At 42.9% G+C, this 12,450-nt stretch overlaps 1 protein-coding gene across 4 annotated transcripts in view; it reads left to right on the top strand.

Moving 5' to 3' along the window:
- PRKG1 (protein kinase cGMP-dependent 1) overlaps positions 1–12,450 on the top strand; it is a 1,258,123-nt gene that overhangs the window by 1,223,447 nt on the left and 22,226 nt on the right. For all 4 annotated transcript variants that reach the window (XM_004764104.3, XM_004764102.3, XM_013062254.2 and 1 more), the window contains 2 exons: positions 7,465–7,604; positions 8,535–8,624. In XM_004764104.3, the coding sequence (XP_004764161.1) occupies positions 7,465–7,604; positions 8,535–8,624 (230 nt within the window). The remainder of the gene's footprint in view (positions 1–7,464; positions 7,605–8,534; positions 8,625–12,450) is intronic.

The raw sequence follows: 12,450 nt of genomic DNA, 5'->3' as shown, positions 1-12,450 counted from the left end.
CCTTGCCATAAAATTGTCTCATGGTGCCATGCCTCTATTCCTCCTGTCTGAAAAGCTTTTCAACTCTGGCATCTGTTTAAAATCATAATCCATCCTTTGGGTTCTGTGCGTCAGCTGGCTGTGTGTCACCAGGGCTGCGACAAGTCCCTTATGCTCCCCTCTCCTGCGCGTCCTTTGGAACAAACGAGATGCCGTGATTCAATTTTAAGTTTTGGACAGTGACTGAAGAAAGGAAAGCATCTGAGGTTATTGTGCAGAGAGAGGTGAGGGGGAAGACTGGAACAACCAGTGAGACAAGAAAGTTTGAACCCCCGGGGTTTTCTATCCTGACTGTAGTAGTGTCCGCCTGAAACTATAGTACTGTTACAGAGAAAAAGTAATTCTCCAGGAAGGACTAGCATGTTTTTGGTTAGGGAGCTTTGAAGAATACAATCCAATACTTCTGTGTGGAATGGGAGTTTTCGATGCACTTGAAAATGTTTGCTGTCTTTCATGACTGGAGTAACTTTGCAAAGTGTGAGTACTGGGGTTTGTCCTGCCCACGAAGTTATTTGAGTTGAAGGGATAATACTGGTTTTTCCTTCTCTGTGAAAGTAGAACTTCCTGAAAGTCAGACAAACTTCCTGTTCTTTCATTTTTTCCTTCAGTGGGCTGGGGCAACTACTTAAAACACAGATATGATGACGAACAGTAGGAGTAAAGCACAGTTTACGAGTGTCCACGCCACTTTAATCAGCGCTCTCACATATCTTGGAGGTCATGGTAGTAATGATAACTGTTCTTGGGTAGCACTTGTAAACTTTCCAGCTATTTTCACAGACACTATCAGATTTGCTCTTATAATATCTGTGCTTATAAGGTGGTTTTATTCCCCTTTTAAAAGTGAGGAAAGGGCTCTAGGAGACTATATGAGGTCACATCTGATCTCAGTTGTACATTACAAAGACATTAAAGACATTACCCAGCAATCACCTATTATTTTGAAGAAAAAAATTTGTACTAACATGTACATTTTGCTGAAAATAAGTCATGATCCTACTTTGAGAGGGGGAAGTGAGGCCTTTTTAAAATTTTTAAGACATTTAATCACAAGAGTGAAGTCCTAAAAAGGATCAAATTTTATAAAAAATGTTTATCATTGACAGATACTGGAGTAAAAATGAAATACAGTTTTGACTAACTGGGGAACTTTTACTAAAGGGGGAATGATGAACATAGATGTCTAACATTTCATTCCTTAAAATAGAAATCGAAAATATATCCCAGAATAGATCTCTTATTAGAAGATATACATATTGCCTGGTTTTTTCCTTTAAAAAAAAAAATGCTTTTAAAAGCCTTGTCGAGGTATGATTTACATCCCACAACGCTGAACACCGCAATCCCATCACTGGCGTGAGCGTTCGTGTCCTTCACCAGGTCTCATCCGTTCCCATCCAGCTGCAATGACTACTCCCCCACCTTCTAAGCATGAGTCTTCTGCTGTGAGTTTTCTTACGCTCCGCTTCGTTTTCCCTCACTGTCTGTATTTCCTGCACGTGCAACTGAAGCTCTAGTTCAGTATGAACCCAGGTAACAGTTCTCTCGGCCCGAGGAGGCCTTTGTTCAAATTGCAACACCGTGCTCCAGAAGGAAGTGGCATCTTCCTACTAGTGAATCGTTTGCAAATTCTAGTTTCCGATAGAATGCAAAGCTTGGTTTCTGAGAAATAAGAGGAAGACTTGGGGTATTAGCATTTTCTTATTCTTCTTCTGTTTCCAGGAATTTTGAGAGTAAAACTAGTGTGGTACAAGGGTCGGCAGTCTTTTTAAAGTAGTTTCTGGGCCCTTTACCTGTGCTGTTGGTAGGACTGAGACCGGTGAGTGGGGATAGGAACAGGCATAAAGTGACAGTGGCCTGTGCAGGGTCATAGTTTGCTTGGGCCTGAAGGGACCATGACCTATGGAAGCTCCTAAGATTAAAAGTCACTAATATGCACTGTTCCCAACACTGGGTTTGATATGTGAGCCCTTTTATGTCATCTTTCCAAGTAAACTGAGAATTACCCTCAATGTTATGGATAACGAGAGGGGGACAGAAATGTGTCAGAAATGTGTCCTGATCACAAGCCAAAAAATGGTTGAGATTTAAACAAAAGCAGTCACATTTCAGAGCTCACGCTGTCAACTAGCACCCCAGTCGGCGTGCTATGGGGGTGGGGGAGAGTCTGCAAGGGAAGACCGAGCTGGGGGGCATTCTGACCCAACTAGGCTGGGAAGGTTCGGAGCTAGCTGACCCGATTTTGAAATCATCATTATCTCAACTTGACAGATGCAGACTTAGGATAATTCGTTTGGCCAACTGGAAAAAAATAAAGCAAACTACATTTCACCTCAAAAATTTTCATGATTCGTTTTGCAAAAGCACATTCATAATAAAACCTAATAGTGTAGACCTAGTAAATACAAATTGCTAGAACTTACCCTGAGAGTTCATACTGAACAAAAGAATTTGGCAGGTCCTTTAAGGAGCTGAATAGTGTGGTTCAGCCCAAACACGAATAGATTGTTATGCTCTATACAACCTCTCAAGGCCTTTGCATTCATGAAACTCTAGCAGAGTGATGCCCTTTGACCCGGAATCCTTAAAGAGAGCCAGGTACTAATACATAGGTAGTACAATTTAAGGGAGGCTTCAAAATTTATTTTCCCCGAATATCACTGTGTTTACCCATCAAACCAGGGATGTATGCTAATTGTACAAAAGTTAAGCAATTCAAAAAAGCGAAAAGAAGTAAAACTGAAAATTTCCCTCAGGGAACACCATTATGAACATATTGGGTAACACATTTCTGATGGTCTCATCCTAGATTTTAGATATAGATATATACGTACACAGAAACATTATTTATAGGATCATAAAATGTATGCTGGCTTGTATCCTGTATTCTTATATGTAAATATGTATATGTAACTTATACACATATTATCTGTGTGTATATAAATTTGGAGGGCTATTTTTCCATAATAAAAAATAGACTAGAATGACACTTGGGGCACCTGGGGGCTCCGTGCCTTTGGCTCAGGTCATGATCTCAGGGTCCTGGGATTGAGCCCTGCACCGAGCTCTCTGCTCCGTGGGGCCTCTGCTTCCTCCTCTCTCTCTGTCTGCTGCTCTGCTTACTTGTGATCTCTCTGTCTCTCTCTGTCAAATAAATAAATGAAACCTTTAAAGAAGAAAAGAATGACACTTGATTCCCGTTAGTTAACATATGGTGTAATATTCGTGTCCGGTGTACAGTGGAGTGATTCAGCACCTCCACACATCACCCTGTGCTCATCACGACAGGTGCCCTCCTTCATACCCCCGGCCCCACCACCTCCCCTCTGGTGACCATCAGTTCTCTAGACTTAAGAGTCTCTCTTTTGCTTTGTCTCCCTCTCCTTTTTTTTTTCTCCTTTGCTAAGTCGTCATTTTACATCCTAGTTTTTATAGCTGCTTCGCATGGTCATATGATCATTTATTTTTCCACGCTTTTCTGCATGGACATTTAGATTGTTTCCAAATTTTTCCATTAGAGACAATCTAAGAGTTGGACATGTTGTTAATCAGGAGTATATTTTTAAGAGAATCAACTGCAGCAGAAGTGACTATGTTTGTTGAATTAGCTCCAACAGTAGTCCTCGGGCTGTCTGACTTCTCAGTTACGAGCCAGGATCCTGGGAGTCTTGTGTCCTTCTAGTTTAAAATAGAAGTGGAGATTCTAAGGGCTTTCCTCTAAGGAACTATACAGGTCTTTACAGAATGCAAAGGACAGTGGTTCCAGACAGTGGGATGGTCTCAAGCAAAGTGGAAACTGAAACTATAGTTTCAGTTAGCAAACTGAACAGAAAGCCCCCGCAGGTGAGCTGTTGGGCTCTGTAAACTGCTTATAACTAATGATCATTACATTGGCAGCTGATGAGGCTGACCCCCAGTCATCCCGGTGGCATTTGCATGCGTACCCCTCTTTGGCAGCCGCCCCTGCCGTCCACCAGCTGTTAGCACCAGGTCCTCCCCTTTTGCTTCCAGTCTTTGAATTCCACAAGGAGAAGCCATCACTCAGGTACCCCAGAACCTGGGGTAGGACAGTGGGGCTCTGGCATTTCCAGCAAGGGGGAAGCTTCACGGCATGTAGCGCACAGTTCAGCTTTTCTCACGGAGTCTCTCCGAGGAGGCCAGTTCCATTAAACTCTCATTTGTAAGGCACCCATCACTCTGCCATCAGTTTTCTATGCAGCTGAAGGGAAACAGCACTTCCTACCAATAGCATGGGAGCATAAACCCAGTCCTGCGACTTGACAGCTCTGTGGCCCTGGGCAAGATAAGACCCTCTCCAGTAATCCTCGGTTAGCTCCTCTGAAACATGGGGGTGACAACAGTCCCTCAAAAGGGTGCCTAGAAGATTAAGGGAGAAAACTCACTCACTTTGCTATTCCTGACAATACGAGCTTTATTACTGTTAGCTATTATTGTTAGTGATGATGAAGTCTTCGTAAAAACACAACAAACTTCTGTTCCTCCCACCCCTAAGAGTTGATATCGCGACTGAAAATAATACATAGGGATGTGCCCAGCACGTCTGTGTTCCACATATGCTAATTCCCGTTTCTCTCTGACATTACTGAGGGCTTCGTTTATTTCCTTGCATGGACTCTCCCTAATCTACAGTTCAAAACTATTAACAAAAATAACAAAATAAGTGCATGTTTTTATCTCCTACCCTGGCTGTGGTGAAATAAATATCTGGGTGTGGGTATAACGGTGATGCGCTGGTGAGAACAAAAATGGGCAGTATTTGTGGAATTGTGGAACGTGTTCACTGGAAGGGACCTCAGGAGCAGTGCAGGCAAGGAGATGGGTCGCAAACAAATGGCCATGGTCTCAAGAGGGGATGGACCCCAAGAGCTCACTGGCAGCCAACTAGACGTTGTTGTAGAGATGATCTTATTTACCTAGTAGGCTCCATGGTTGGGAATGTTGATCAAGGAAATGGATGGGTGAAGAAAGCATCTTGTAAAAACATAAACTGAGAACTGGAAACTGAATCGCATGGTTATTTGGCCATGGATGGTGCCTGTGCGGTGTTGACATGTAGAAATAGTTTCTTCCCTTCCATGCCTAATTAAGGGTGCTTTGGGACAAAAGGAAAAGACCGAATACCCCATGCTTGTCCTCACAGCTTTCCTCATTTTTGTCCTGTGAAGGTAAGAGATGCACAGTGTGGAACCGAGACCCCAGTGCCATCGTGGCTTTGCCAGTGATCAATTGTCGTGGTTCCCCGCGTTCTCTCTTTGATTCATGAAGTCAGCAAATACCTAATAGGCATTTACTCTGTGTCAGGGATAGTGAGTCAAAAGATCCCGCATTGCAGGTCGCTTACAGATGAGGGAAAGGAGACAGGAGCTGAACAAGTAATGAAAACTGTTCTGTGTAGGAGTTTGTGATAGAGCTGGAGAGAACAGGCAAGCAGGGAGGGGAGAGGGGGGGGCAGTTTCTTTTACAGAGTCTGGGGTGAGGACGTGCTGATGAGGAACCACTTGAGCAAAGAGCTTCGGGAACTGAGAGGGGGACTCCTGGGAATATCTGTGGGAAAATATTTGGGCAGAAAAGACAAGCAGACAGACTGAGGCATGCGTTTCGGGTGTATTCCAGGAAGAGGAGCAAGGAGGTGGGCGTGGCCTCAGCTGAGTGAGTTGGGGGGTAGCTGGGATCCAGATGGTGTAGGACCTTGTAGCCGCTGTGGCAGCTTGGTCTTTCCTAGGAGCGGGATGCAAAGGCACTGGAGTGTTTTGAGCAGAGGAACGATGGGTCTGCCTTTGTTTTGCAGACAGCTGTCCTATGATAAGGGGCAGAGGCTGCTGGCTGGGGCAGGGGTCCAGCAGAGAGAATAGGGCCGTTTCCCACCCCCTGGCACTTTCTCACTTCAGGTCGAAATAACTCCATACAGTGTACTCTTCAGCAAGAACTGGGGCTCAGAGCAGAGAAGCAACTCAGCGAAGTCAGGGTTGAGGTCCAGACCTGTGACCCCAACTCAGAGTTCTTTCCTCTCACCCTATGTACAAATAAAAATGTAGGTCACCATCACAGCGAAGAATAATGGACACGTTTTCCATCAGGTGTGTAAACCACCCAAGAGACTGAGGTCATTACAGTAAGGCTCTGGAGAGAACATGACTTAATTTCTTCGCTGGCTCATTTTTCAGGCTGACTGTCCACATGTCTTTTAGACGTGCATGTCCACATTTTGTGTTCTGTTATGCATGATCACTGGATTCATTTGAATCCCACTCATCTGTCGTCTTAAAGAGTTTCACAGACTGCGTAGAGGGCCGTGGGCTGCTTAAGGCAAATTCAAATATCATTTTTCTCTGTAACCCATCGTAGAGATTTACAGATGCTGCCCGCATCCTGAGACCCGCTGGTGTGAAGTGTCCTTGTGTTCTCGCCCAAGCACCCGCCCTGTGCACATCCTCTTGGACGGGGTTCAGTCAGTACACTAGTGCGTGAGCGACACACTTAATTAAGAATTGTGTTACAGGGGCGCTTGGGTGGCTCAGTGGGTTGTGCCACTGCCTTCGGCTCAGGTCATGATCTCAGGGTCCTGGATCGAGTCCCGCATCGGGCTCTCTGCTCAGCAGGGAGCCTGCTTCCCTCTCTCTCTCTCTCTATGCCTGCCTCTCCGTCTACTTGTGATCTCTCTCTCTGTCAAATAAATAAATAAAATCTTAAAAAAAAAAAGAACTGCGTTACACAGTAAGCAATTCACACCTCCAGGGGACAGTGATCTCTCAGCTGAAAGCAGACATGGTTTGTCAGGTCATCTCGCTGAGGCTTTCATGCGTTCCACGTAATGCAGGCTTGAAGATTGTCTGTGGCTCAACAGGGCTAGAAAACGTTGATATTGCTATTACGTGATTAACCCCATCACCCAGATCTCTTCATCTCCTCGCAAGTCACCTTGTTGAGGGGTGCCTGGGGTGAGGGGTGGGATTCAGTGAAGCCTCCAGCTCTTGGTCTTGACTCAGGTCATAGGATCCTACCTCTACCACAAGCACTGGAAGGCAAACAGAATTTCATTTTTATGCTTTTTTGATTGCAGAAGAGAAACTATAAAGTACGCTCAAACACATTATGGGGTAGGAAATGAAATAACACAGTGAGAATCCAACACACTTGCCCTCTCCCTATCCCAGCGGGCACCACACTAATTGAGCTTCTGGTTACACTCTTATCTGGTCCACGGGAAGGAACGTGGACGAGGGTCGCAGACCTGGATTTCTGCCCGGCTCCCGTGATCACAAACTGTGTCACTCAGGTGGCATCTGAGATGGGGAGGGGGTCCCTGCCGTGCTCATGCACTGGGTAATTTGGGGACGAGAAGGCATTCTGTTACATTAATGCTGTGGGCTTTTTCCTCACTTATTTTCTGTGCTTTTCTTGAAGGTCCAGTTGAAAAGTGAAGAATCCAAAACCTTCGCCATGAAGATTCTCAAGAAACGCCACATCGTGGATACGAGACAGCAGGAGCACATCCGCTCGGAGAAGCAGATCATGCAGGGGGCGCATTCCGACTTCATAGTGAGGTACAGACCCCCGCACCCCCAGGGATGCTGATTCCACTCCCCCTGGAAAGTCAGCCACCAAACCCATCATCACTCCTGCTCACCAGCACATGTTTCCTGCACCCAGGGAACATGATCTTAAATCTGATTTTAAGAAAGTTTTGTTAGGCTTTAAAAAAAAAAAAAACCTGAAGTTTGATTCTATCCTTTATTTATTTATTTATTTATTTTTTAAAGAATCAGATTTGTGAAAAGAGCATGCTTTTCCCAAAGGAGGGATCTTGGTTTTTGATGCACTCTGTGACTCCAAAACCCTTTGTAGATTTCTGGAGCTTGAAAGACAAAACACATAACTATCCTCTAATTATTTGAATACTAATATGTAATTTTTTTTTTTAATTTGGGGAAGATTTAAAAAAATGATAGGACTATTCCACCTCCATATTTTCAGAGCATTAATAAGAGGATAATCGGGAGGTCTTTGATACAAAATAAATAAATAAAACCTGTTCCAGTTAATTTCTCAGGAGCACTTAAAAACAGGGCCGAAGGTGAATTTAAGGAATAGCACGGGAATTTCATACATGTCTATGTTGTGAAGTATATCTATTTTATATGCAGATAGGCTGAATGTTTATCACCACTCAGTATGGCTCAAGAGTCCATATGCTGTAAACAACAGCCAGACTGGGACCCCAAGAAGCCCCTTCGGTCCATAATCCTTAGAACTCATGCACTCATTGCCTAGGACAGACTAGCCCTACACCACACACTTCTTGGGAGCCTGTTGCCTCCTTTTCCCTCTTTACACACACGTCTCTCTCTTTCCTTTAATGCCATTTCGAGCTTGGTAAATCAAGTGTCAGACTAAATCTGAGCACTTAAAACGTGTACATTCTCTTCAAGGACAACAATGTTGATAACCCTTGTTTTCTTGTTTGCAATTCCCAGATTGTACAGAACGTTTAAGGACAGCAAATATTTGTACATGTTGATGGAAGTGTGCCTGGGAGGAGAGCTCTGGACCATTCTCAGGGATAGGTAGGAGTTTGAAGAAATTTCTATCATTTCTTTTAAAATGTTGACTCTGGTGGTCCGTAAGAAGAGTCCGTTATAAAGTATAAGATCATATTTACATGTTACCTAGGCTCATATTTCAGAAAATAAGTAAATACAGGGTGGGACCCACTGTACACACATGCTTTAGTAAATATGACACTCTCTCTGTTTCAGATTTGTAACTAATGATAAAGGTTAGTCCAGCGTGGAAATGGTAACCTAGCAAGCCATATGGCCTTCTTTGAACTTGAGTATCAATCAGTTAACCGTATACCTAGAATTCAGTTCATTGCTGTGACATGAAGGGAATCGAGGTTCGTTCTAGTTGCTATCTGGATTAATTACCAGCCTAATTGTCTAACTCATTGGCCAGATGGACTGTCTGCCTTTCCTGACATTGAGAATTGTTTTTTTCCCCCGAGTTACCATTTCTTCTGGCTTTACATTGCTCTTCGGTTTCAAAATTAACAAGTTCCAGCCATCTTCTTCAGGCTTTCAGCTGATCTTGGGCAAAAAAGAATCTACTTATAAGCAGTATTTCACATAAACGATCTAATTCAGATTTACTTATGTTTGCCCTTTTAGGGCAAATAAAGTTGCTCTAGTGAGTGCTTGTTTCTCTCTCTATTTGGAGAACTAACAAATTAAAATCTATTCTATGAAATGTCCCAGGAGATCATTACCAATCCAAAATGTTTACTTAAAAGACGATTTCCTTCTCTTGTGAATTTCCTATGACTGATCAAACATTTAGAAGTCATCCTTGTTCCTTTGAAGGTTCACTTTTTGGCATCTTTTCTTCTTTCATATTTGTTACAGTCTTACCCATGTCCTCCTTCATGGGGTAACATCTTACTAAAACTCTGTCCTAGACTGCCCTGTTGTTTCCAGAAAGCCAGGCTATTTTTTGACAACTTGTTACTCTGTAGAGATCCCAGAATAGTAATTAATAGAACCCAGAATAGCTTATGAAGTCTCATCCTTAATAGCATTCTTACGACAACTTCATGTCTTTGCATGAAGACCTTTCGGGTCTTCCCCTTGGCCTTCCTTGTATATATCAAATCGATTTCTTTTTACCTTATCTTGTCCTAATTACACTGATGCTGTGTTTCACTTCTTAAATTTAAGGTAAACAGCCATACAGGGCAATATATCATGTTGTCCTTGGGGCCAGAGTAAACATCTGTATTAAGACATTTATAGCACATTGTTGCATGATTTCTAGTAATATTTGAGCACAGATTATATGCCAGGCATTGTGCTAGAAGCCGGTGATTCAATGATAAAAAAAAATAAATAAATAAAAAGATGTGGTCTCCTTCTCCTAATTTACAGGCTGCTGCATAAAGGTACCATTCTGACTTCTGAGATAATGTCTGCTTCTTCTGAATGTGGCTCTACTGTATCATTTTTTACCTGACCTTCCAAGCCCCTAATTTATTTGAAATATTGTCCCTGATTTGTTCTAATTAGAACAGGAGGTTTACAGGTGGAAGTAAACACAAAAGAGATAATAAGCCAGAGAGAGAGAGGAATGGCTTCAGGCTTCTTGTAACTTCTTTAAGCAGGCAACAGCAACACAAGTCAATCTCAAGTCCACTTGTGGGGTGTCAAACATGCACAGGAATCCAGTTTCAAATCTAGTTTCTGAAAGAAAATATTATTTCCTATGTCTCCCTGTTTAACTTGATTTGCATTCCGTTGGCTCATAAAAGCCAGCCCAGGCTCCTGAGGGAGACCTGTTTTGATCTGCAAGGGCACCTACGGTTGCTATTAATAAATGATTTACCTTTGGAGGGTAGGATGGAGGCAGACTATCCCTGGATGGTCCTTTCTCTACCTCCACCAGGATGCTTTTTCGGTCAGTTCCATTTCCTTCCCTTCTATCATCCTTGGGTTTGGGATACACAGTTGGTGAGTCCCCCGGCCCCAGTGCGCTTACTCCTATGTGAAGAGGCACGATCTGGAGATAAAAGATGCCTGCTCCTTTCCAAAGAGTCAGGACAACCAAAGCCTCAGCATTAAGAACAATAGATCTATCATAGATGGGGGTAGCACCTTATTGCCTTTTTTCCCCCTACTCAAAAAATTGGCCTGGGGGACAGCGGGGGCTGGGGGAGAGGGAGATGGAGGTTCCAAGGAATCCTGCCACTGACTAGCTTTGTCACTCTTTGTTTGAGGCTGGAAGTCCTAAAGGTTAATCGTTCACAAGAAACAACAACAAAAATGCCAAGAGAAAAAGGAAATTGATTCTATTAGTCACAGTGTCTATGAAAATATCCATAATCAAATCAATTCATATTCAATTCATTCAGTTTTCTTTTCACATCCGAGGAAAGCAACAGTAGGGAGAAGCTATTCTGAAAGGATAAAAGAAATGTGTTTGGGTTGATTTTTAAGAAAGGCTTCTGTGGCTATTCTGTACTGACATGGTAATACCTCTAAGCCTCGGGATTTAGCATAGGAAGTCTCTGACTTTCACAGTCAGACCTCTTCTCACCTAGCCAGTGAGATGACCAGCTCCTGGCTCTCTTTTTTTCTCATCCGCCTAGAAAAGGAACACAGTGGTTTTTGTTGTTGTTGTTGTCAAAAACTAAGAATTAAAATACTACAAAAAAATGAAGTAAAATGATACCATATACACAAAGAGGACTGGAGGACTCTTAAGATTATCTTTGAGATACAACTAACCCCCCTGAAATGTTAATTGTTGCAATTATTTCTCTGGTTTATTCCTTAGGAGCTAACGTGTTTTAATCTTCTTATTTATGACTTTTTGTTTTCCACACATTCTGTACCAGTATTTGGAATAGATTGGGATGCATTATATTTTATTCACCTTTCTTCCATAACACTGAAAGAATTGGCAATCCCTATGACTTCTTTAAAAATGAAAGATTAATATGATTATATATAAATGCTGGTATGTCATAATATATTCTAATATAAACACATTTATTAAACTTGGTATAATAGTCATCTAAAATTTAACATTCCAACTGCTACTTTAATTTTTTTTTAATATAGGTTAGTATTTCCTACTGAATATCTTGATTATTTTAGAAACCATAATTTTCAAATCATGCACATCTCACTTCTGATCATGTGTCCTCCTGGGTGTATTTTGTAAGCTGGCAAGTAATTTAAATCTTGATCCTCTTTGATTCTAACTCTGTTGTGGATGATAATTATTATTTAAATTACCTCTGGGATGGCAAAATGGAGAGTGCAGATCCAAAGTATGTCAGGGGGTCAGGAGGAGAGCAGACTCAAAGGATCCTGAAACCACCTCATCCCGGGGACACACTAAGATAACACCTACATTTTACAATGAACTCTGAAACCAACCTGAAGACTCAGAGCAAGCCTTCCACCGTTCATGGTAGAGAAGAGCCCGCACTGGAAAAGGGAGGAGGCATGGAGACATGGGAACCCTATCTTCTGTGAGATCAGTCGCAATCAGGAAGGACACCACTGGCACGGAGAAGCAGCAGGAAGACCAGACCCCACACCAGGCCCCCCAGCACGGGGCGCTGCACAGGGCAAACAAGAACCTGTACCATTTGGCTTGGAAAACCAATGAGGCTTACCTCGGCAAGGTTTTAACATCAGCTGGACTTGGGTCCAGGGACTTTAGATGTCAGTGGGCAGGGTCCCTGCCCCGAACGAACCAGCACAGTAAACAAGTTGCCAAAACGGCAAGGAAACAGCAGTTTGGAAAGTGCCTGGAGTACACATGAAGGACAATTATTCACAGAGTGTGCACAGGAGTGGCAGGAATCTTCAGGAGACTTGTCCAGGAAAA

The sequence above is a fragment of the Mustela putorius genome, unplaced genomic scaffold (assembly GCF_011764305.1).
Source record: "Mustela putorius furo isolate JIRA1106 unplaced genomic scaffold, ASM1176430v1.1 tig00000577_pilon_pilon_pilon, whole genome shotgun sequence".
Taxonomy (NCBI): Eukaryota; Metazoa; Chordata; class Mammalia; order Carnivora; family Mustelidae; genus Mustela; species Mustela putorius.
The sequence above is the reverse complement of the archived record's forward strand: the minus strand, read 5'-3'. Positions and strand labels throughout refer to the sequence as shown.